Raw genomic sequence first — 25,997 nt, 5'->3', positions numbered from 1 at the left:
GGTTGCTTCCACATTTTGGCTCTTGTAGATAATGCTGCTATGAACGTGGGTGTACAAATATCTGTCCCAGACCCTGCTTTTCCTTCTTTTAAGTATGTAACCGGAACTGGAATTGCTGGATCATTATTTTTCCCTTCTTAATAAGCAAGTTTCTTGTGGAATGATACGTTGAGACTATGTAACTATGCTATTACTCCTCACACTTTCACCCACTAGCATCCTTCAATTCCTACCTGAATCAGTTATTAATCTAACGGTTGCCAAATGGTAATTTTCTTTCCTTCGTTCCTTCTACATTTATTAGTTGGCATTCTACTGTAGGGAAGAAATTTCCCTTCTCCCCTATTGATTTACGAATTTGGAAGCATTTTATTCAACCCTTTACACCACAGACACCTTAACGCTCTGAGCAATTCTTTTCCATGGGACTCCCAAGAGTGCAAGTTTGGGGAAGTGAGGGAACTTTCTGTATTTCCTTGTCACTATTAGGAAAGCCGAGCGTGCAGCCCGACTTCCCCAGATCCAGGGGATCACTTTCCTGCCCACGCATGTTTAAAGTGGAAACCCTCTCTGGGACAGGGCTCTGAGGAATCCCCTGGGCCGCCCCGTCCCGCGAGAACTACATTTCCCAGAGTCCTTCGAGGGCTTGCGTCATCAGCGAGCGCGGCTTTTTGCTCGCTGGTTTTGGAGGGCCCGCTGTGGCGGCGGCAACATGGCGGACGTGTTAAGTGTCGGCGTGAACCTGGAAGCCTTTGCCCAGGCCATCAGTGCCATCCAGGCGCTGCGCTCCAGCGTGAGCAGGGTGTTCGACTGCCTGAAGGATGGCATGCGGAACAAGGAGACGCTGGAGGGCCGGGAGAAGGCCTTCATTGCGCACTTCCAGGACAACTTGCATTCGGTCAACCGGGACCTCAAGTAGGTACCGGCTGAAGGGGCCGGGGACCTCCCACCCTGTCCCGACCCCGCGCGAGTCTCCATAGTCAGGGGCTGCTGTCCATTTTCCTTGCTCTCTTGCTCCCCTTCCCTCCTCTCCAAGCCTCTCCCTGCCCCTCAGGGCCACCTCGTTCTCCACCCCCGCTTTCTCGTCTCCCTTCTCTTGGCCTCCAGGTCCTGGCTGTCTCCCGCCGCCCTGGACCTCCTCAGTGGTCCTTCCATTTCTCACTGGGGGACGTGCTCTTCCCAGGAACTTCCACTCCTCATCTCAGCTCGGCAGGGTTCTCACCTGTGGGCCCTGTTGGCCCCACCATGTCTGATAAGATAGTACCAAACAGGACCTGCTCAGCGCTGCCCCAAAGCCAAGTGCACTCCATCTGACTGGCCCCAGGTTTTCGTCCCTGAACCTGGAATTCATCAGTTCCACTCTAACCCACCCCCAAACACGACAAAATAGGCTTTGATCTTTCTTCCCCTACCCCTTCCGAAACCACCTGATAGTACTTTCACTCCCACTGTCACTGGTCCTGTTAAGTTTCTGCCTCTAGAGAGACCTAATCTCGGCCTTAACCAGCTTAATCACTTCTGCTTACACCTCCCCCCGCCCCCCAACAAATATTAATTTGTGGTCTTTTAGGGTTAAGGATTGTATATTTCTTTCTTACAAGTCACCTTCTTCTACTTTATAAGTGAAATTAAGTGAGAGGATGTTTGTAAAATGCCTGGCACATAGTAGGCACTTTTTAATTGGTTAGGTCCTGGACTTGACTTCCCCTGCTTATGAGAGTCAGTCCTTTCCAGGAGGGTTAGAATTGCAGGATTTTTTGCCTTTTACCTCTCAGAACTGACCTTAGCAGGGGAAGGCATTGGGTGAGCTAGTCATCCTATAATTTCTGGAGTGGCTGGGTTTTTGTTTTTTTTTTTCCTTCTCAACTTGGTCTCCTTAGTAACCAGATGGAAGGAGGAGGTAGGATGGAAGAGGAGGTGGTGACCAAATGATGGGAGCCTCTTTTTATTTATTTATTTTCCTCTAAGTAGTTGCCATTCTTGTTTTGGGGGAAAGCCAGGAAATCACACACCCCTCCTCAACTCCCACACCCACTTGCTGTTCTCTGGCGCAGTGCCAGTTGATACTTTGCCTGCTTGAGGGGATGCGCTGGTGGTTCTCTCCTCTCTTCCGTCTCCTCTTTGATTGGCTTCCCTTGGTAATATACAGGATGTTGTAACCCTTCACCATTGTAGAAAGTTTAAGAATGTTGACATCACCCCTTTGCCTTCTTAAATCTTTAGACAACAGTACCAAGAAGAAGGTGGCTGAAGATTCCAGAATGAACGTGGCATGAGAAGCTGTTCAAAAAAGCCTTTGTTGACACTTTGAGACTGGCCCCTCAGACTGGTGTGCTTCTGGAATGTGCTTTTGCTGTTGGCTCCCTTTCCCAAGCTGCTCTAGAGGTTTTTTTTTTTGCTAGACTGAAGCGTGTTTCTTTGACACAGCCCCTCGGTGGTGTCTTCCCATTCCGTTTATTTTATCTCTTCTTTGTTTGTTAAGTTTTACCATCTGTGAAGCACCACGTACGAATCTATCTCTGTGTGAATGGTAAATAATCATCATTTATTCAGGTACTTGCTGTTCTGCCAAAGGTACTGATCTGTACGTGGGTCTGAAAACTCCTAGTGAGAAGCAGTGTTATGTTGCATTTCAAAATTCCAGAAAGTCTCCTCTCTCACCACACCCCCTCAGAGAATGATTCGAGTTGTTCGAGGCTGATTTTAGGAAGCTTATTGGTTTCATCGCTCTTAACTCTTGTTCTCCTTTAGCACAGCGCCAGAGAGCTCAGTTGCAAAACAAGATCAGCCCCCAGGTAGGGGTTGTCTCAAGTGGCCCTAGTCTTCTTCTTAACCTTTCAGAAAGTATTTCTTCTTAAGGGACTTTTGATGGGCAGTTTGAAGAACAACGGTTGACCAATGTGGTTGGCTTAGCCCTGGAGTTTCAGTGGACTCGGGTTTATTTGCTGTATCTGTTTACTTTTCAGTGAGCTGGAACGTCTGAGCAACTTGGTCGGCAAGCCTTCTGAGAACCATCCTCTCCATAACAGCGGGCTGCTGAGTCTGGATCCCGTGCAGGACAAAACCCCTCTCTACAGTCAGCTCCTTCAGGCATATAAATGGTCAAACAAGGTAAGGGGGACGTGTCAGACATGGAGCTAATACAAGAAAAAACAAGTTTTCTTACATTTCATAAAGGCAGAAAGTGAGGGTTTTTCTTTCCTTGTTTGTTCTTGATTCAGCATCGGGTTACAGAGTTGGAAGTTTCAGACTTTCCCTGTGAGAGATTATGTAGTCCTTTGAAGTCTTTGAGGATTGTTCAGAGTCAGGTGCGTTTAACCTGGTTGCTGGGTGTAGGGAGCAGTTTTTCTGAACCCCATGAAATCACATGCAGAATGTTGTGTGTGTGTGTTTTTCTGGGGAGGACTTCCTAGCTTTCATCAGATACTCAGAGGGGTCCCTGACCCCCAGAAGGTGAAGGACTGCTGGTCTAAGTGTGCAGCCGCTCACATGGTTTATGTTGCTTGGCCTGTCCTCCCCATTGTTGATGGAAGAACATCACTAGAGTACTGTTTGGTAGATTACTGGCTCTCTCTCCCCGCCCCCCGCACCGTGCCGCGCGGCCTGCAAGATCTTAGTTCCCCAACTAGGGATCGAACCCAAGCGTGGAGTCTTAACCACTGGACCACCAGAGAAGTCCCCATCTCTCTTTTTTTTTCTTCATCTTTTTTTTTTTTTTAATTGAAGTATAGTTGATGTACAATATCGTGTTAGTTTCAGGTGTACAGCACAGCGATTCAGTGATATGTATATGTGTGTGTGTGTGTGTGTGTGTGTGTGTGTATATTCTTCTTCAGATTCTCTCCCTTATATGTTATTACAAACTATTGAGTATAGTTCCCTGTGCTATAAAATAGATAACCAGCAGTAGGTCCTTGCTGGTTATTTATTTTATACATAGTAGTGTGTATACTATGTATAAAATAAATAACCTCCTAATACTGTCTTTTCTCTAATTATTGTACACCCGCCTGAGGGAGATTGTTCTAAACACTCTCCCTAGAATTTGCTATTCATGGTTTCCTGCAGTAGGCAGGCCCGTGGCGTAGACCTTAGGACAGCTGTAAAAGGAAAACTAAGCTGTAGTGTAAAAATAGCAGGAACAATTAGGCTCATAAGCCTGGGAACAGTTAGTTTGTTTACTAACAAGTTCCTCTTGTTTGGGTGCTGTGGGTTATTGTGTTTTGTTTTGTTTTTCTGCTGCTGAGAGAAAGCTAGAATATATGTTGGGAACATTTTGGGAAGCTTTTCTCATTAGACTGCTACCTCCCTGGAGATAGTTGTTCTTACAGTTACGGATTGTGAACTGCTCTGCCCCCTCCAGTTGTCCGTCATCCTTTTCCCCTTTCCTGTGGTTCTTTTCCCTCTCAGGTCTTAAGTGACAGGTGAACCTTGACAGTGTTTCCAGTGTGTAGAATTTTTCCTTTGAATTTTTCTGTAGGAGTATTTAACATTCTTTGGTTTGCAGTGGAACCCTGGCGGCTGAATCTGAGACTCAGGGAGAAATGATTTATTGTGGGGCACTTCAAGAAGGAGCTTGAACCTGGGATCCGTGCATTTAACCTATAAGGCTTGTCCTCCAAGCTCTGGGCTGCTGTTGACAGAGACCCACTTCAGTCTTGAGGATCAGGGTGCCCAGGTGGTATGGGGATCTGTCACTCTCCTGCCCTATCTATGCCTGCTTCCCAGTGTTGGCCCAATATCTCCCAGTGGTGGAAAAGACACACTGGCAGCTGTAGGTTTGCATGGTCCTTCTACCAGGTGATCTCCAGGTGTCCACACCAGACCCTAAAAACGGATTCTGACCCTGTTTGGTAGGTGGCCCCTACCTACCCAGACAGCTCATTGAGTTCAGGGGGTGGGATTCTCTGACTGCCCAGTGCAGAACAGCTGAAGCAGAGGAATTGGGGCTGCTTGGAATTAGATAGAGGCAGGAGAGGACACAGGGCAGACAAGAAATTAGAGATGTCTGTTGCAGTTGCCAGGGCCAGACATGAGACTGTTCTGGCCCTACGCAGATAGCCCTGCCCTCTCAGGCTGTTCTGTTTGAGCTTCCTTATTTCCCCAGGGGCACGCTTGGACATCTTAATGTGAGTTTCCCTGGTGATTGGGTGGGATCTGATCTGTAGGTGACTTATTTCTGGTTGGACTCCTGGTAGAAAGTCTTGCTTTTTGGTGTTTGGACCTGGAAGCTGTGTTCATGTATCATGTGGGTAATGTTCTTGGAATAGGCTTGAGGGATGGAGACTTTTCAATGGTGGGAAGATTTAGGCTGATCTCAAAACCATGAGTGTGTGGGACTCCAGTGGAAGCGACTGGTTTTAACTTGAAGTGATGACTCTTAACTTTTGAATAAAGGTAGTTTTAATTGTTTGCTGAATTTATTAGAGTATTAAAATAGAAGACCCTGTCCCTGCCCCCCACCCTTGCCCTCAGGTGGAAAAGAGGATGTGTTAAGGAAAAGAAATATCACGTATGTGGAAATTCTTGTCCTGGAGCTGCTACAGGTTAAAACTAGATGTAGAAATGTATCACAGATTTTAAGTCCCATATGAGCAGTGTGAGTGGTGTAGGGGTTTCAGTCACTTCCTGGCGTGGTGCATGCCTCTAAAGTAACTGCTCTTTCACCAGCTTCCGAGTGCCCCAGCAGAGAGGGGATTTTGGAGTCTTATACCATTAATTGGCAAAATAAAGAGAATGATTAAGAGATGTTTAGCTTATCCCCTTATTTTATAGCCAAGCAGACCAAGGCCAAGTGAACCAACCTGCTCCTGGCTTCATAGCTAGACTAGAATTTGCCTTTCCTGACGTAGGTCAGTGTTCTTTCCTCTAAAACTTGATGCTGTAATCAGGTTTGGCTTAAGGTTTTGACTATAGCAAACATTTTTCCCCCTTTAACCTTCATCGCAGGAGCAATTCATATGTTATATTTTATTCATGAACCGGTATCACATTTTACTCATTCTTAGTGGTTTACTGAAGGATGGAGATGGCAAATACATGGGACGCGGCCCTCAGACTGTCACTCTTGTCCAGGGCAGACATCACTAACCACCCTCTGTATTCTTTCTTGCTAAGGCCACCTCTGGGCTCACAACTCTGTTCTGGGGCTAGGCAGCCCCTGCCAATTATTCGAAGGTGGGCTACAGGGGAAACATGTTTTTTATTTCTGTTATGGTAGATAATGTCCTATTTGACTATTGCTTATTTATACCTTCCCTTACTCTAGAAGGGATTTAAGATCTATTATACGAATACTGTACTTCAAACCTTGAAAGAAAAGAGGAAAATAAGGGTAAGGATGCCTTATGTATATTTCTTTAATAAACTCAAGAAGTAGCCCCAAGAAATAAGCCAGTATTCTAATTTCCAGCTGGGGATATGGAAGCAGCAATGATATGTGTTTATCATGCCTCTCTTACAAATGAAAAGAGCTTTTTAATTGCAAAAGCTTTCATCATTCTTCATTTTACCCTCGAAGAGTTTAAACCGGAAAGTGCATTAATACGTTAGGTGAAGTTTAGGGTAACTTGCCAATGTCAGCTTTCTGCGCTGTTGGCTAAGAATTGAAGGAAGTGTGGGAAAGGCTTTGATACCACCCATTATGTGATGAACTTTCTATTTTATGTGCCATTAGCCATAGAGAAGTCTCATTCACGCTTACTGACTAATTATTTTCTTTAGGGGATTTTGTAATTTTTGTAAAGTCAGTCAGAATATTAATTACATGGTAGTTGGCATAATTGTTAGCATAACACATTTAAAAATTAACCTAAAAAAATAAAAAAATAAAAATTAATCTAATCTAATGAAATGATGTCAAATTGCTGGGAGCAGCACTTTTCCCATGCTGAATTGGGGAAAGAATTAGCTTTCAACTCTTGTGCACCTATAGATTATTGTTCTGTAGAGGGATGACAAGCTCTCGATGACGGCAAAAAATAATTGGCGTCAATGCAGTTCTTGCTGTAAGATAGTGAATGTGAACATAATGAGGAAAGAAAATCACTTAAATGCCCCCCGAAACCTTAATATCATGACTTGGGATCAGGCACTGTTCTGGATTGTTCTTATTATTATCGCTTATTACGTTCAGATATGCTGAGAGTTAGGCTGAACTATTCTGAAGGCCCCTTTCCGAAGGTTTCCAGTGTCCTGTCTCCAGGCTTTGATTTCCGGCTTTGACTTTCTTCATTTGTTTATGGCAGGAGCCTGCTTGTGTATTTGCCTGAAAAGGGGGCGAAGACTTCAGCCTTTTCCTGGTGATGTCTCAAGCAGCAAAGACCCCAGAAGTGTCACTTTCTCCCGGGGTTGGGAAATGGGCCCTGAGGAAGGGGCTGGCGCTGCCTTTTCTTTGTTTTTGCATGCTTAATTTTTCACTTTGATTAGAGAAAGAGCAAATTTCAATTCCAAGGGTATTCAGTTGGAAAGTCTGAAGACATTTCCTCCACTCTACCCTCCCGAGCTGTTCTTATCAGAACCTAGTTACTCAGTGGCTTTAAGTTGCTATAACATTCATGTCCCTCACATCCAGCCTTGAAGGTGCTCTTGACGTTTTGGCATCATGGAGCTAACGGGTAGGATTGGTTAAAACTGCAACACGGAGCCTTTTCCCTTAGGGGCCCCGTCCTCTTTTAGGTCCCTGAGGAGAGAGACTGTGTCCCTCTCGTTCCCAGGGGGGAGTCCCCAGCGCCTAGCAGGGCTCCTGGTACTCAGTGCACATTCAATTAAAATTCACTGAATGAATGAAAGAATAAGTAAAAAGGGTTTTCTGTTGAATGTTTAATTTACAAGCCCTTTTGTGGTTTGCTTGCTTGTGTTTTTGATGAAGTGCCGTCAGGACATTTCCATTTTGGGCCATTACTGAGAAATCTCGTTGGGCTACTTGTAGATGAGAGAAAATTCTGAGGTCCTGTGATGGAGGCCAGGGCCAGATTCCAGAAGGGTAATTTGGAAGGAAAGGTGAGGTCAGTTGGGGAACTGATGGTAAGCTCTTTGAGGGCTGAGGTTGGAAGTTTCATCTATGTTACCTGTCATCTGGTGTTCCCTTCCTGAGAGAGCCGGGTTGACAGCCGGTGCTCAGGAGTGGGTGGGACTTGGTAGAAGTCGTCCGGAGTTGACTGAGTCAGGCTAATTTGAGCGAGAGCACGTGATGTCAGGTGTTCTGCGGCAGCTGTTGTTTTGGCAGAAATGTGAAAACTGGGAAGAGGCGAGTCAACTCCATCAGCCTCTTAGGGATTATCCCACTTGGTGTGTTATCAACTAATTTCTGTTCCTAGTGTTTTCCTTATCACCACACCCACCCCTGACTCACTCAGGGAATACAGATTCATTCAGAACATAATGAGGAAAGAAAATCACTTAAATGCCCCCCAAAACCTTAATCTTCATGACTTTGGATCAGGCACTGTTCTGGATTGTTCTTACTAGCAGAGGTGCCAGGTACCATTCTTAGAGGTGTTCTTACACCTAAATCTAACCTTCCTGGCTCCCTGTCACTCAGCATGAACTTACCAGCAGAGTGAGTTTGACTGCAGTAGTGACTGCCCTGGTTGGCCTTGAACCCTGCACCCTTCTCCTCCCTCCCCACCCAAAGCCCGGATACTGTGTGAGCCATTATGAAAAGAACAAAGAGTAACACAACCAAACAGGAAAAAGAACCAAACAAAACCAATCTCCGGGGTTTCTAGATACTGTTGGATTCAGAAGTAAAGGAAGGTACAGTCAGAAATGTCAAGGCTTAACTGTAAGTTCTGGAGTTAGGCTGCCTGAGATATGATCCAGCTCTGCACTTAACGCTGTGCCTTGAACACGTGAAAAACTTGTTTAAAGCATTCGTTTCCTCGTCTGTAAAATGGGGGTAATACAAGTATTTGTATCATAGTGTTATAGGGAATATTAAATGAAATAATGCGTATGAAGTGCCTTAGGACAACTCACATGTCATAAGTGTGTATAAATGGTAGTTATAATTCCCGGCACACTAAGCGTATGTGTGTGTTTGTTTACGGAGTGGCAGTATTGCTCAGTGGTTAAGAGCATGGGCTTCAGAGCTAGACCACTTTGGTTCACATCCCAGCTCTGCTACCTGACAACGATGAAGCTTCCCTCTCTGTGCCTCAGTTTTCTATTCTTTTAAATGGGAACGATAGTTGTACCCACCACAGAAAAATACGTTGAGACTAAATGAGGTAATATAAGTACAGCACTTACCTGGCACAGAGCAAATACTCTTTAGGGGCTGGTATTATTATCTTAACAAAGTGGCGAGGACAGACTCCCAGGCAGTGCGGGCCTGTCTTCCAGTGACTTCCGCTGTATCACACAGCCTCCCAAGCTTGACTTTAGTATAGTCTTCTGAAATTCTACAAATTAGGTTCTTTTAGGTAATCAGCACCTTTTCCCCCTGAGGAAGCCTGGGCATAGATATCAACAATTCACACATTAGTATGAATTAGTGGGAGGAGGCTCTTTCCTCATAAAACCTGGAGGTTTGGGAGTTTGGTGAGGAAGATAGCTAACCTTTTGGTAACCTTTTGATATGGAGCCAGGGGTTTGGATGGGATGTGGGACTTGAGGGATGGTGAAGACAGGGTGAGGGGCCTGGGAAGAAATGAGGAATGCGGGGATGGCAGAGAAGTTGGTGAGAAGGGCTATGTCTTGCCCAGAGCAGACCATCTGTGCAAACTGAGGAGGAATCCTCTCACTCTGGCACTTGATAAGGCCTTGCCCCCAGAGCTCAGAGTTTCCGTTGGTCTGTAGTCCTCTTACCTGGTGTGGAAAACATCATAGGCTAGTCTGGGATTTCTAGCGTTGTTTCTTTAGGAAAATGTTTGCACACACGGGCCCGTGTAAAAATAAACACTTGGATCATATCCATTTTGTAAATTGGGTGCTCATTACAGTCAGGGCTCTGGAGTCGGACTCTGTTGGGTTTGACTCCCCGGCTTTGTGAGTTGGGGTGAGTTCCATACCTTCCCTCTTTCTCAGCCTCCTCATCAGTCAAAAGTAGATAATAACACTTCTGCCTTATAGGGCTGTTGTGAGGACTGATGAGTGTAGTACACCTGAGGTACCCAGAGCAGTGCCCAGTGTGTAGTGAGCATGCAATGGCGTTAGTGCTTCTTCTTACTCCTTTTAGTACTATTGGTCAAGCTTTAACGAGGCAGCGGTAGTCATGAGAACACTGGACAGAGGTCTCGAGAGGCTGGGATTTGGTTTTGGCTGCTATCCAGCTGTGTGCCCTTGTGCCCGTGGCTTTGCTCCTCTGGGTTCTAGCTTCCTTGTTGGTAGAATGAAGAGCTGGACTGAAGATCTCTCGAGTCCCTTTTGGCTGTCACTTGGGAAGGAGCAGTGGAATCGTTTATGCATTTCCGTGGTTTTGGAAATGAAAGTGTAACCCGGGGCGTAGAGGAGAGGAATTCTTGTCCAGTAACGCTTCTTAAGCACAACTGTTGTGTACGCTACAGAACATCTCAGAACAGACCAGGATAGAGCAGCAGCCCTAGAGTCCCTTAGGGGAAGATCACCTTTCAGAGGTTCTCTAGACAGCAGTAGCCTCCTGTAACACACCGAGTGTAAGCCGTCATGAAAATCACCTGATGCCCCCATAGTTCTAAGTGGGTTCCACCCCAAGGCTTTGGCCTAATTCCATATCTTTGTGTTCTACTTACTAGTTGTGGTTTCTGAAAATTGTCACTTTGTTGTGGCCTGGAATCAGATGTGTGATTCCCTCCTTCTTTTTCTGTAAAGGAGCAGGAGCTCTGTTGAGAAGCTGCCCTGGGCAGGCTGCAGAGGCTGCTGGCTGTGTGTCACACGTGCCCTGCAGGAGTCACTCTGTCCGGGGCTGGGGGTGAGGGTAACTCAGCCTGAGTCCCTCTTTGGCTGTCTTATAGTAGCCTTTTCTGGGCTGACTGGGTTTGTGTGGTTTGCCCAAAGCTTTGTGTAGATTGTAACCAGAGCCTGAAAAGGGCACTTTCTCTTCTCTTCCAGGAATGTTTAGTAGACGGGAAATTGTCCCATATCATTTTTGTTCCTGGTAAGTTGCACATTGACGGTGGGGAAGGAAGTGTATCATTACAAGTGCAGAAAGAATCTGATGTTACGCCTGCCCTTTTGCTTGTCTTCTTTTCTTCATGGCGGGTGTGAGCTGGGAAAGAGCTGAGAGATAACTAGTGCTTCTCTCCTGTGGTCTGCGCCTGCTCTGGGCCAGCCCATGTGTTTTGCCGCTTCACTTGCCAGCCGTACACGGATGACACCGCGCTGCAGCCAGCCTAGAAGCTCGCCTGAGATCCTGACCCCTGTGTCAGAGTGCCCGCTGGACATCTGCACTGGGGACTCACAGGCTTCTCGGGCAGAAGGAGCCCAGAGCTGAAACCCTGCGCCCGCCCCCAGACCTGCTCCTCGTGTTGGGGCGCCCGGACCCTCACACCTGCTGGGCAAGATCTACTGATGCCACCTCTCCAAAACCTCTTAGTCTTTCCTCTCCCCCTTGACTGCCGCTGTCTGAGCCCAGGTCCCCCTTATTGCCTGGGGCAATGCTACTGCCTCCCCTCTGGCTTCCTGCCCCTTCCCACCCACTGCAGCCATTTTCCGCCCGGCAGTTCCCAGGGACCTGGACAAAGAAGACACCTGATTGGTTGCTCCTCAGTGGTTGCCTCCATCTCCCTTAGGCTTAATTCCAGCTCCCGGCTGGCATTGGGAGGCATTTTAGTTATCGCACCCAGGGGCCTGAGTCCAGAAGCAGACAGACCTTTGGCCAGACTTCTTAGCCTCAGTTTCCTCATCTGCAAAATGGCACGAACAGTCCTGCGTCTTAGGGTGGCTGTGAGGATTACGTGAATACTCCCTTGAGTATGCAGCGCAGAGCCTGGCAGATGACCTGTTTACCATTAGCAGTCCGGGTGCAGGGCCTCACGGTCTGGCACCGGCTCCCTTCTCTAGCCCCCACCCTTCCTTCCTTCCCTCCTTCCTTCCTTTCTGGGGGAAAAACCCTAAACTTTTTATTGTGGAAAGTTTCAAATTACACAAAAGTAAGAGAATTATCTAATGAGCCATTGTCTACTCAGAATATTTTGCCACTCTTATGTCATTGATTTCCACATCCCCCTACTCTCTTTCTTGGGGGTCAGGGGTGAGGGCTGGAGTATTTGAAAGCAGGTCCCGACATAATGTCATTTCATCGAGAATCCTTCAGCGTTCAGCTTCCTTTCTTCCCACTTTCCCTGCTCTTATTTTTGCCAATTCTCGTCTGCAAAATGCATTGCGGTTCCCCAGGATCTTCGGATCTCAGGGTCTTTGCACACGCTCTTCTTCCTTCTCCCTTTCTTTGGAAAAGTCTTAGTCATTTAGGTCTTAGACTTCCTCTGGGAAGTCTTCTGAGATGTACCCAGATTAGGTGCCCCTGCGTTTACACCTGTGACAGCTTTTATCCTCCTCTGCCTGTTTGTTATCCCCACAAGGGTAAGCCTTGTCCTGTGTTAGGACTTAGACTTTGGGTGTTATCTAACACCTTTGAGCCTCAGCCTGCTGGACTAGAAAATGGGCATAATACCAGTCTCATCGGATTGGTCTGAATGTCTAATTAGAAACTGTATATGAAGTTTCTGGTTCAGGGTAGGATGTATAGTGGCCTTTAGTAAATAGTTGTTATTGCTAGTAGCTATTTCTAAGTACATTGAAGCCTCTAAATCTCTTCCTCTTTCCTTTTTAGATGATCGGTTTGAGTTTTTTCCCTTCTGAGTCTGCTGCTATTTACTTGCCCTTGACTTTCTGCAGCTTTGTGTTTTTGTTGGTTGTGGGGGAACTGAAAGGGAGGAGGTGTGGAAGGGAGCGCGGAGAGGCTTTATCCCTTCTCTGGCGGCCATGCCCTAATCTTAAGGACCTCTGGGCTGGGCTTAGGAGTTCCGCCCGTGGGTCCTGTGCGGTCCTGTGCCGTCAGCATTCGCCTTCTTTTGCAGCAGTCACATGTTTGTTTGGGAGGCTCCAGCAGCCTCTCAGGAGCTGCTTGCGGTGCTCCCTGGGCCGGGGCTCTGCTCGGCCTGCTGCTTTTCCTCGCTGACTTGACCAAGTGACCGAAACTCCCAAGACCCTCACTCCCCCCGGGGACAGTATACTCATCTAGTAGGTTCCGGCAAGTCAGTAGCTTGTTGCACCGTCAACCTTGCCTCAACCCTGTGGATTGGAGGCTCTTTCTGAAATCTCTAGCTTCGTTCGTGGCTGCTCCGCTAGACGCAGCCCGGTTCCTCTGGGAGGAGCCCAGAGATTAAAGCGCTGTTGCAGAGAGGCCTCCAGAATGACCAGGCAGAGCTGGTCTGGTCTGTGTTTCCCCACAGGCTTTCAGCAGCTGCACTGATGGCACTGCCGCAGCTGCTCGCCCTCCGGGTCCGTCCCCTGTCCTTGAGGGTTGGGGCTCTGGTGTCACTTTGAAGGCCTCCCGTCGGGGACACAGTAGACACTTGTAATTGAGCCCCCCCAACCCCTCCCCATATTTCCAAACAGACTCCAGGCGCTGTGTCTCCTCTGGCCAAGTGTTAGATCTCAAGGGGACGATCAGGTGGGGCAGCGCCCCTCCTTTTATAGAGAGAGTGACTTGTCCAAGGGCCACACCGCCAGCCCTCTAACTGGGACCCGCGGTGTTCGGTAGCCTGAAAAGGGAGTGTCATCCGGATGTCCAGGCAAGCAGAGAGGTTTCTCTCGCTGTTGAAGCCCATTAAAATATCACCATTTGCCTGTGGTTTTGTGTCTGCTGATGCCCCTGTCAGTGAAGCAGCAGCAGTGGTCAGTCCACATGCCGTATCAGAGGGAACCATGGGGGTGGGTGTGACCCATTGACAGCTGCAGTCTGTGCACAGACCGACACTGCGCGGGGCCCAGCCCAGGCATGAATGTGGCTCAGGGCAATTGCCTTGACCTCCATGAGCAGAGCAGCCCCAGGCCCCGCAGATTCAGAGAGGCAGGTACCCTCATCTGCTTTAATTTCCAATGTGAGAAGTATGGTATGAGAAGTTGGGATCTTAGCAACTAACTGACATATTTGCTGGGCATGTCATGAAAAGAAAGGTACTGCCTTGGAGCCTCTTATCCCCTTCCTGGCGTGGGTGGGGACTCCAGGGATGACTGTGTAAAGATAAGCCCCCTGCCCACTTTTCCCCCTTTTTTTTTTTTTTTTTAAATGTAAGGGCTTGGGTGCTCTTATAGCTACTTTATTTATTTATTTATTTATTTATTCATTTTTGACTGTGTTGGGTCTTCGGTTCGTGCGAGGGCTTTCTCTAGTTGCGGCAAGTGGGGGCCACTCCTCATCGCGGTGCGGGGACCGCTCCTCATCGCGGTGCGTGGGCCTTTCACTATCGCGGCCCCTCCCGTTGCGGGGCACAGGCTCCAGACACGCAGGCTCAGTAGTTGTGGCTCACGGGCCCAGCTGCTCCGTGGCATGTGGGATCTTCCCAGACCAGGGCTCGAACCCGTGTCCCCTGCATCGGCAGGCAGATTCTCAACCACTGCGCCACCAGGGAAGCCCTTTTCCCCTTTTTAACAGGAATTGTACTTAGTCCTCCAGTGGGTTCATGGGATGCCAGTTGCTCTTATTTTTTCCCCGTTTGGATGTTTCTGTGTGTTTTAGGGTTAGAGGGTTACATCGTACCATCATGATTTTCAGTCAGTAGGCTTCTCGAATTATCGATCACTTATTAGTAGTTGCTGCCACTGAGCATTTGGGCTTGGCGCTCTTCTCATGACCATACACAGTAGATTTGGAAGCGAGAGAGTCTGCAGGTTTTGAGTGTGTGCATGCATTCATATGTGGGAAAGTGGTTGCATTTGGTATAAAATGCTCAATCATATTAATTTCCAAACTGCTTTTGAGTAGTGTGCTGTTTGCTAAGAAATATCTAATCCATCTATTGAACACGTGTTTATTGGGCATCTACTATGTTGCAGGCACTGTTCTAGACACAGTGAATGAAACTGATCAGTTCCCATCTTCCTGGAACTTAGCATATATCCAGTTCACTAACTTGATCAACATGCCCAAAGCACATGATTTTAATAATAATTCTTGACTCCACTATTGGTCTTTTTTCCCCCTTAATCAGTGGCCTTTCTATGCCTCAGTTTACCTGTCTTTACTGTCAGAAAGGAACATAACTGATAGGGCGCTGGGTGACTTAATTGACACCTGCAACTTATCTAGAACAGGGCCTGAACATAAAGGAAATTTTGTCTTGCACTCCTGAGATCTTAAATATCATCCTGTTTTTATAGTTTGGTGCATTTTAATTCTGTTTTGTGCTTAACGCAAATGCAAATTTATTGCTGTAATACACACTTTTCTGGTTTGTTTGCCCTTGGCATGTCACCAGTTTGCCCATATTCTGCTGTAGCCTAAGGTTGTGCTTGTTTTTTCTTCTCTTTTCTTTTTTAATAAATTTATTTATTTTTATTTTTTATTTATTTTTGGCTGCGTTGGGTCTTCGTTGCTGCGCACAGGCTTTCTCTAGTTGTGGCGAGCGGGGGCTACTCTTCGTTGCGGTGCACGGGCTTCTCATTGTGGTGGCCTCTCTTGTTGCGGAACACGGGCTCTAGGCGCATGGGCTTCAGTAGTTGCAGCACATGGGCTCAGTAGTTGTGGCTCGTGGGCTCTAGAGCGCAGGCTCTGTAGTTGTGGTGCACGGGCTTAGTTGCTCTGTGGCATGTAGGATCTTCCCAGACCGGGGCTCAAACCTGTGTCCCCTGCATTGGCAGGCGGATTCTTAACCACTGCATCACCAGGGAAGTCCCAGGTTGTGCTTGTTTTAAGGGGTTTTCATTGATTTTAAGAGGACACTAAATATATATCTTATATTTGTGTCCAAAGGCAAAAAAAACAGAGTACTGACTTTGTTGCCACCGTTGACATGAGACCTGACCTGTTTCTGTCCTAAAAGGACTCTCCATGTGTTTTTTTTGATATGGATTAGCGACTACAAAGGGTGCTACACATTTGTTATTCTCTCTTATTTGTCAATGGGTCTGTTTATTTTCATTTTTATTTTTTTTGGCCTCACCATGGGGCTTGCTTGATTTTAATTCCCCGACCAGGGATTGAACCCGGGCCCTGGCGGTGAAAGTGCCGAGTCCTAACCACTGGACCGCCAGGGAATTCCCAGCGAAGGGGTCTGTTTAAATTTCATTTAAATACCTGGAGCCCTGAAGGCTGATTTTGCCTGTGGGTGAGATTGGCCCTGTGCACTGACTTCAGTGTCTTACCAGGGGCGAGCTGGGGCCTGCCGCCTGTACTGTGTCCTCTCCTGTTCCCTGGCCACTAGCTCGCTATTTAAAATCACACTTGATAATTCAATATGTTTCCCAGAGAATGAGTTGATTCAAAATCCTACAACATCCATGGTGTTTGTGATGAGAATTTGAACCACCCGGGTTTCAAGATAAAGTGAATTCTCGACCTCTGTTTCTTAGTGAGCAGAAAATGATGAGGCAGCCGTTGAAGAGTTTTGTTTAGTGATCAGGTGGAATTGTATTTTCTTTCCTGTGAAGATCACTGCGATGGTTTCCGTGTGTTATATAGTTCCTGTCCAAATTTCGTCCTCTTCACCTGAAAAATGCGTGTGAAGACACTTATTTTTCTGGGCAGGTAATGCTCTTAGCGCGGGGCCAGCACAGAGGAAGCCCTTGGTGGGTACGCGTTTCCTTTCAGCGCTGCAAGTTCCCGTCCGCCATGCCCTCTCCCCCATAACACTTAATTTGAGCCAGTGGAGACGTTGCTGGTTAACTAGATTACCGTCAGCTTGGTTTGGATAGCAAAGGTGCTATCTAAATGCCTTTAAAATGTTCCACGAAACCTCAGAGGATTATAGAGGCCAACGCTCTCCTATCCTTGTTTTTCCCAGTCTAAAACAGAGCAGTCCGTGTTCATTTTAATTGCTTGGATGAGCTCAAACATTGAGATTTTAATGCATTTTCACAGTAGCTCAGAGAGCGTCACCACATTATCCTGCTGGCAGTTCATTGGAATCCTCGGCCAAAATGCCGTGCTTGGGGACCTCAGCTTATAGAACCGGAGTGTGGTAATTTCCCAGTAAGATGTCTTGTGGGGAATGTTGCCTTTCCTGTTGAGACGTCCTCCGAATTGTGAAGTGTTGTCCTTCTCAGTCACAAAGTGATGGGCACGTATGGCTTTTGAGGAAGGTTTTCAGAGCTTTTGGTTCGCAGAGGGTGGAGTTGCTTTATTCTGATGAGTCACAAGATGGGAAAGGGCTCTCGTAAGCCTCCAGTTTGTTGTTGATCCTAAAGGCACATTGACAATATCTGCACCCCGGTGGGGTCTGGAGGGCAGTTCCCAACGACTGTACCTCCACCTTCTACTCCCACTCATCAGATAAGGCCAGCCTCGTAGGGAGTTGGGGACTTGGGAGCTGATGGCCAGGGGAGTGCTGGAAACACCGGCTCTGGGGTGGGTTAAGGACAACCAGCAAAATCAATCAGGCAGCATCCCTGCCTCCTGGATTTCACTCCCTCTGCACATCAGCTGCACTGGACCTTTACACCTCCAGCACTGGGGTCGAACCATGGCTTCTAGTGCTTGGCGTGCGCTTAGTAAGTGTTTGCTGCTAAATGGATGAGCGAATACTCCCACCCTCCTTCAGGGCATCTTCTCTCATAGCCAGGACATTTGCAGAAGCCTCCTAACTGGCCTCCCTGTCTCACCACCTCCTGTCTCTCCCCACATAGCATCAGTGATCTTTAAATGTGCAAGTTTGATCTCACAAGTCTCCTGCTTAAAATATGGTGATGATTTCTTCTTGTGCTCAGGATGAAGACAGACTCTGTAATGTAGCTGGTAACGGTCTGGCTCACATGGTACCCCAGCTCCGTACTCAACCTGCATGCCCTCCTGCCCTCCTGCTGTTGAAGTGGCCTATTTGAACAGGCCCCACCCCTCTTTTTGTTTGGCTAATATTCTCTCACTTTATTTTTCCATATTTGTATATGGTCACATACTCGGGAGAGTCTTTTCCAACTCCCCCAGTCAGGGTGAGGTAACCCCCCTGTACTCCCGCAGTCCCCCTTGCCAGCATCGTGGCGTGATTCGCGATGGGCTGTAAGTACCGGTAGCTGGGGCAGGGGACAAGGGACAGGGGACAGGGGCGCTGCCCGCCTGTTCACCAGGCTGTTTCCAGTGTCTAGCGAGGCCCAACAGAAGAAGACAAGCCAACAAAACACTTTGAGTTAACCAAGTAGCTTCCTTGTCTTTGAAGTCAATATTAAAATTCCAGTGACGTGTTTTTGAGGGGGAAGGTGGGGTTGTAGGGTTCCAGGTCCCACTTTTCTTGATGTTTGGGTAGGAGGTGACTCTTAGCCGCTCTATTTCCTCGGTGCACAGCTGCTGAGATGTCTTTATTTGGTTTGTGCATTCCACTCACGGCCTGACTTACTGAAGGATAATGCATATTAAGTTTTTTTTTTTTTTTTTTTTAACTAGTTTGGGGATACAAACAGAAGGCAGATTATCTTATTTTGAGGCAGATATGAAAAGGGCAAAGAAAGGAGACAGTGAACGTTACAGAAGTGTCTTATACTGTATTTCAGTACTTTATTTTTTTATTTTTTATTTTTTTGGCTGTGCTGCGCGGCTTGCAGGATCTTAGTTCTCCAACTAGGGATCGAACCCGGGCCCTCGGCAGGGGAAGTGTGGAGTCCTAACCACTGGGCAACCGGGGAAGTCCCTGTTTCAGCACTTTACAGTTTCTAAAGTGTGGAAGCGTTCATCATCTCATCCAGCCGGAGAGGCTGTGTAGCGTGGCATTAAAAGCAGGAGCTCTGGGACCAGATTGCCTGCCTGGGTTCAAGTCCTGCTTCTTCTCTTTACTACTTGTGACCTTGGGCAACTTACTCCTGTTCTCTGGTCTGTAAAATGAGGTTGATGACAGTATCTCCCTCAGGGCTGTTGTGAAGATCAAAAGCTTCGTATATGCGAGGGGCTCCGAAGAGGGCTGGTATGTGTTAGTTACCATCGTTATTGTCACTGTCATCATCATCATCATCATAACTCTGCCTGTTAGCCTTATTTTACTGAAGAGGGAGCTCAGATTCCTAAAAGTTAAGAGACCTGCCCCAGGCCAGTGGGTTGTAAATGGCCGGGAAGAGGCACGGATCATCTGACTTCAGATCCTTTTATTCTCTAGTGTGCCTTTGCTGTCTCAATGGCACAGATGCAGGGCAACTGCTTTCTGTTTGGAGAACGTGGTGGTGTCTTTATAACGGGGGTGTTGTTAGAAAATGGCTCTTCTTTTAGGTAAAATCTTTGGATAGAAACTTCCAAAAGTTTACTAACTGTCTATGAGATCTGTGACCCCGAGCATTTTTATAAGTCACAAAGGTCATTGTCTGTAATCTCATTTTAAATATATATGTGGGCTGGCAAAGGAGAATTTCTTATGTGAATTGTAATTCCCTAATTTAACTATATTATGTCATATTTTCAGGGTTTTGTTGTTGTTGTTGTCATCTTTAAATTTGAGTTGCTAAAACATAACTTAGCTCCCCAAAGCTTCAGGACCGTAGAAATGATCTCTGATCTTGGTCATCACAACAGTACTCATGCATTCCTACGGCTTCTGCTGGCATGTGGCCGAGATGTCATAGAAATAATTTAAGCATTTGATTGGAGGGGGCATTGAATTATATTATATATATTCTGTGCCTGTCGGTTGTCCACTCCCTCCCACCCTGACTGCTGCTTGCCTGTTTTTGTTTGATAAAATATATGTCATCAAAAAGTATCTCACAAAAGGTAAGAGTCCTTAATTTGGGGTCTGCGGTCAGACTTCCGTTGGGTCATGAATGTATGTAGGTCCATTTTTCAGGAGAATAATCCTCAGCTTTCCTCAAGATCCTTTCAGGGGTCTGTGGCCCCCACAAGCTCAAGAACCACTGCCACAGAGAAAGAAGTACTGGTTTTTTCTTTTTCTTTTAAATTTTCATACAAAGCATTTTATTAATAAACTATTTACACCCTTCTTATAATACAACAAATTTTGTAGTGACTTAGCATGTTATACTTTATAAAAGCTTATTATAGAATATTCAGGGACTTTCCTGGTGGCTCATTGGTTAAGAATCTGCCTGCCAATGCAGGGGACACGGGTTCGATCCCAGGTCTGGGAAGATCCCACATGCCGCGGAGCAGCTAAGCCCGTGCGCCACAACTACTGAGCCTGCGCTCTGGAGTCGCGAGCCACAACTACTGAGCCCGCGTGCCACAACTACTGAAGCCCACGTGCCACAACTACTGAAGCCTGTGCACCTAGAGCCCGTGCTCCGCAGCAAGAGAAGCCACCGCAGTGAGAAAGAAGCCTGTGCACCACAACGAAGAGTAGCTCCCACTCGCCGCAACTAGAGAAAGCCCACGTGCAGCAACGAAGACCGAATGCAGCCAAAAATAAATAAATAAATAAATTTATAAAAAAACAAAAAAAGTATAGAATATTCAAGCTAAAACAATATAGTTTAAAAGTCTGCCACATCAAACTTCATTTGCAACCTACTACCAGCATAAGTATAAAAAGCACAGTCTTGTAACAAACATCAAGAGGTCTAGGAGCATTGGTTTTTTTTTGTTTTTTTTTTAAATTAATTAATTAATTTATTTATTTATTTTGGGGTGTGTTGGGTCTTCATTTCTGTGCGAGGGCTTTCTCTAGTTGCGGCGAGCGGGGGCCACTCTTCATCGCAGTGCGTGGGCCTCTCACTGTCGCGGCCTCTCTTGTTGTGGAGCACAGGCTGCAGACGCGCAGGCTCAGTAGTTGTGGCTCACGGGCCTAGTTGCTCCGCGGCATGTGGGATCTTCCCAGATCAGGACTCGAACCTGTGTCCCCTGCATTGGCAGGCAGATTCTCAACCACTGCGCCACCAGGGAAGCCCGTTATTTTTTTATTTTATTTTTTTAAATTTATTTATTTAGGCTGCGCCAGGTCTTAGTTGTGGCACGAGGGATCTTCGTTGCGGCATGTGGACTCTTAGTTGCAGCATGCATGCAGGATCTAGTTTCCCGACCAGAGGTCGAACCCAGTCCCCCTTCGTTGGGAGTGCAGAGTCTTACTCACTGGACCACCAGGGAAGTCCCCAGGAGTATTGTTATTTTTATGTCTACAACCTCACCTCCAGCTCTAACTGCGGTGGGCTGGACAGACCCTCCCGAAGCCAAGCCCTAGAACCCTGGGGGGCAGGGCTGCAGGAGTGTGCTGTGAACCAGGCGCCCTCAGTCTTTTTAGCCTTGGCTCACTTTGTGGTTTGAGGACTTCTTCCCAGAGTCCAGGTTCAGCCTCCATCCCTCACGGGTTTACCCATTCCTTGTCCCTCCTTCCCGTGGTCCCTCTCCTCCTGCCTGTGCTTTCTTTCCTAAAGTATCTTTCAGTGTTGCAGAAAGAGTCTTGTATCAGTCCTTTGTAGAGGAGGGGTGACTGTATTATCTGGAGCTACTTGTGGGGTGACAGGACACAAAGGCAAAACTCTTGCATGCCTTCTTCTGAAAGAAAATAGGAGATGTTTGAGACAGTTTGTTTGAAAGTTGAATTTGGAAGCTGAGTAATGGAGTGTGCTGGGTGGAGAGTGTAAAGGGTTTCCTGCAGAGAAGCTCAGAAAGGGTGACACTCTGATGCAGGTTCCAGAGAGACGTGGCCATTGAATGGGACTGTGCAGGGGTCCCAGTCGGAGGGCAGCAACAGATGCTGTCCCTGTGTCCTTGTTCTCCCACCAACTGCAAAGAAAGATGTTTATCAGTTGGCTTGATGGGTATAGATGGAGCTGACAGCCGAAAAGATCAAGGTGGTGTTTTACCACTTTTCTGTCAACTCTTCTCCCTTGTTCCTTTGACCCAGCTTCTTTGGGCTGCGTCTATCTGCCGGTGGCCATGGGTTTGTGTTTCTGCCAGATTGTGTGTCGCTGCTACTTCACCTCATAGCAGGGACCCGCTTACTAATTCTACCATGAATCTCTACACATGGGATCATGTTCATGCAAATCAATTATTCTTTTACAAAGAAATGGAAACAGTTTTCGTTCCTTTGTTAATATTTTTTCTACCTTGAACGTCCTCTCCTCCCCTGACAGTGCAGCTATGTATCTAGATTGATCCCAGGCTCTGTGGTTTGTTCACTGGGTGACCTTGGGCAGGTCCCTTGGTCCTTGAGTCTCAGTTTCCACATCTTTTAAATGGGAATCATAATAGTTTTTACCTCCTTGGGTTACCAGCATTAAGTAAAGAACTTCACCCAGGGCTCAATAAATGTTAGTTCTTAGGAGTATGCTAATGAAGTAGATTAGCATTGATCCTAATATATTGATAATAACCTGACTTCCAAGTGAGGGGGTCGGGTGAGAGAAAGAGAGCGTTCCGGTCACACCTCTTGGCAGACAAGAGATCTGGCTTGAGCTGGGCTTCAGGCAAGGCGTATTAATGGCTGCTTCCCCTTGATCTTTGCTTTCCCGAGGATTTATTTCCAACCGTGGTGTGTAAATGGCTGTGGGTGTTCAGGCTGTAATGGATCTTGTGTTTAAGGCTTCCACTGTTACAGCTCAGCGGAGCCCTCCCTCCGCCCGCCCCTCTGATTGCCACCTTGGCTCCCCTGCTTGGGAGTGTGACTGGCTCTCTTCTGCCCCCGTCACCTGCCAGCTCCGATTTGGGGGCTGTGAAACGCAGCCCTGGTGCTGCTGGCAGGTTGGCCTTAGGAGAAGCCAGACGCTGGAGCTTGCCAGCACAATTTGTACTTTGATTAATTTATTTAATCTAACTATCTTGTATCAACCTGTGAGGATAATTATGCACAAATTACTGTTTAAACTTGAAGCTTGTCTCCCTTGAACCGAGCCCCATGCTGGTCTGTAAGCTCTTCACTGAAGTCACTCTGAGGGTAATTCTTTGCCCTCCTACCCTCCCTGAGATACAAGCCTCTCTCCAAAGTGAACACTCTAGTTAGAAGCTTTTAAGAAAGGAAAAACACTTGTTTGGCTTCTGATCCCAGAGGTCTTGTTTGACTTGTGGAGAACTGTTCTCTCGGATCCTTGCATGGGAGTTAACGTTTCATTTCTCTCTTATGTAGTGAGGACATCTAGCCACTGCTGTTGCTTCATCCTTTCAGATAAAACGGGATTTCCAGAATGCGGCTAGAGTTTGTGGGTTTGTTAGTGCTTTTCAGGGTTGGGAAGGTGGTGTGAATTGTGAGGGGTGGCGCCTTCACCAAATAGCTTCTGTTTTATTGACTGTGAGATGCCGTTGATTGTAAGACACATCATTACGTTATGTACCACCGAGAAAGAGCGCTGCCAAAGAGAATTTTCAGATGCATCTTGATGTCAGAAGGTTTTAGAATAAATGAAATATGGTATATTGATAATGGAACTGGTTACAAAATCCTTAACTTTTGATGCATTTTCATTGAAGTTGTAGAGATGTGGATTTGGAGGGCCCAGACATTTTTGTCAGTGTCCTTTACATGACCTTCCAGTTGCTTAAAAAAAAAAGTAATGCACTTTGCCTCTCTGTGCAGTAGGAAGAGGGGACCGGAATCCTTATAATGCATATTGTATCATGCTTTTTATGTATGACTTTTGAATGATCTCATATGATCAACATATTTCATTCAGCCTGATATTAGGATTTTACTTTTAAGCTGGTGGCTAAGTCTCATAAAATTCTTAATGTTAAAAAAAATAGGATTGTCACTTTTCATATTTTTTCCCTTGAGCACAGAATATTCCATTGTATTTGTTGCCTCACTGGAAGCCATAGTGGTGACAACTTCATCCTTGTTGTCAAGGAGGGGCTGAGAAAGTGGAGGGGGACATCGATTATTCAGCATCTTGAAGAAAGATAAACTTGGTTTTCTGCCTTCAAGGGGCTTATGAGTCCTAAACTCAGGGAGTCTTTTCGCTTTGATGAGTAATGTTTAGGACCACCTGCTAGAAAATCCCAGATATATGCAGAATTTTCTAGTCACTGGCTAATTTAATATCTGAGAAATTGAAATTTTGGCTTCCCATTGGCTTTGCCACGTGCTTATATTTATCCTAGAGAAAATGAAGTTTACTGAGGTCCCACCTGAGTTATCCCTGATTATTTTAGGCAGAAGGAAACTGGCTACAAACGCAGGAGAATATTTAAGTGCCCAGCTCTGTGTTCCCTCTTTAAGGCACACCTAGCACTCCTGGAGAAATTGCTCACAGCAGAGCACAGCCCAGAGTCCCATCCGTGATCGCATTTGGACCTCCCAGAGACTTGCAGATCAGGCCAGTTGAACATGGTGGTCCCTGCTTGCTTGCTGGTGCAAAGGCAGGTGCCTTGCCTGAACCCTGAGATGGCCGAGCCCGGGGCTCTTTCCATGATCCCACCCCCTCTCTCTCCCCTTAGAGGTGGATGAGACCCAAACAAGCCCCAGCACTTTAAATAATCCTGCTTAATGGGGTTGGCTGAGGATTACCTCACGTGACGCAGGCTAATGTTTACTTTTACCTTTTCTAGGCTTATCTGGTTTCAAGGAAAGTAAGCAAAAGGGGGGCATTTATTGGGTGTTTTATGGGACCAGCAGGCAGGAAATGGAGCCGGGGCTTCCAGGGGGATGGCACTGAGAACCGGAAGGATGTCAGGAACCAGAGCAGTGCCTCTGCCTGTCTCGGCACTCTAGGCCTCACGGTCCCTTGTCCCTGGCTCATTGTGCGTCTCCATCAGGCTTTTCCGTCTGCAGATGGGTGCACTCGGTCGAGCAAGACAGCTTCATGGCCTTGGAGTTTACATCACCTCAGTTGATGTGAGCAGTAGGGGCTGGATGAAGAACCTTGCAGTTCCACTTGCCACGAGGGAATCTGGAGTCAGCTGTCTGTTCTGGTCCAATGAACGTGCCCATGGAGTTGGGGCGGGCAGTTCTTAGCGGAAGGAGTCATGCTGAGCCAGTCGGAAGCTTCCTCTGCACGTCATGAGTACTCGGGGACCATGGCTGGACCTTCCTCTCTTACTCTGAAAGTCAGAAAGTTGCTTTTCTGAAACGGCTCAAGCCTGCTTGGAAGTTGGTGATGTTTTCACCCAGCAGTTCTCATGTAATCGCTGGGATGGGGGATGGGTCGCCGTCTGATTATTGACCAGGGCATCCACTGATGCGGCTGAGGTCTGCCCCTCCTTTTCCCTGTCATGACGGCCCCAACCAGGAGTCCGTTCAGATGTAGCAAGATTAATCTTTATTTCTCACGGGAGCAGTGTGTGTTGTAGGACTAATAATGAGCTGTAAAAACTGCCATTATTTGTCCTACTTAATGAAGTTACTTAATGAAGGCATAAAATAGACAATATGCCATAATTACCATGGTGGAAATGGGAGCGAATGTTATGTCAGTTATGTTTGAGGGTAAAACTGCAAAGCTAGGTGCACAGAATATGACACGATGATTGAGCACTTGGGCTCTGTCTGATGCCAGCTTCAAGCTCTGCCCCTCTGCCAAGTCCTTCCTGGGTGTCCTGGGGGTGAGCGACGAGCCCCTCCACGCTTCCTCATCTGCAAAGGGGGCCTAACCGTGACAGCTTCCCCACTGGGGTGTGTGCGGCTTCTGTGAATTCATATGCCTACAGCACTTACAGTGGTGCCTGACATACAGTAAGGGCTCAATAAATAGCTCCTTTTCTCAGCAGGACTACTCGTTACAATTGCGTCGTGATGGAGGCTTGACTAAAAGGAGACTTTTGCGCTCTCTGTGGATTTAGTGGTCCTGGCTGCCCCATTGACCCAGTGAACGGGTGGATGATGAGGAGTCCTCCCTCCACTGGTGTCATATTCGTCCCCATGCCTTCCCCTTCCTAACGTTCTGTCTTGGAAGCAGCTTAGCGGTGCTGTGAGTGGGCGGAAGGCATCTTAGCAGCAGGTTTCATTCGTGGTTTGGAGTCCGAGTTGACCCACATCTAAATCCTTGTTGGTTTA

At 47.1% G+C, this 25,997-nt stretch overlaps 1 protein-coding gene across 3 annotated transcripts in view; it reads left to right on the top strand.

The window, feature by feature from the left end:
- The first annotated feature begins 690 nt into the window (after nucleotides 1-690).
- The window catches only part of MED27 (mediator complex subunit 27), a 205,634-nt gene continuing 180,327 nt past the window's right edge, over nucleotides 691-25,997 (top strand). For all 3 annotated transcript variants that reach the window (XM_007194467.2, XM_007194466.3, XM_007194468.3), the window contains exons 1-2: nucleotides 691-915; nucleotides 2,967-3,111. In XM_007194467.2, the coding sequence (XP_007194529.1) occupies nucleotides 713-915; nucleotides 2,967-3,111 (348 nt within the window). In that variant the 5' untranslated portion in view covers nucleotides 691-712. The remainder of the gene's footprint in view (nucleotides 916-2,966; nucleotides 3,112-25,997) is intronic.

Source organism: Balaenoptera acutorostrata, chromosome 6 (genome assembly GCF_949987535.1).
Source record: "Balaenoptera acutorostrata chromosome 6, mBalAcu1.1, whole genome shotgun sequence".
NCBI classification, from domain to species: Eukaryota; Metazoa; Chordata; class Mammalia; order Artiodactyla; family Balaenopteridae; genus Balaenoptera; species Balaenoptera acutorostrata.
This window is presented reverse-complemented; position numbering and strand designations above follow the sequence as displayed.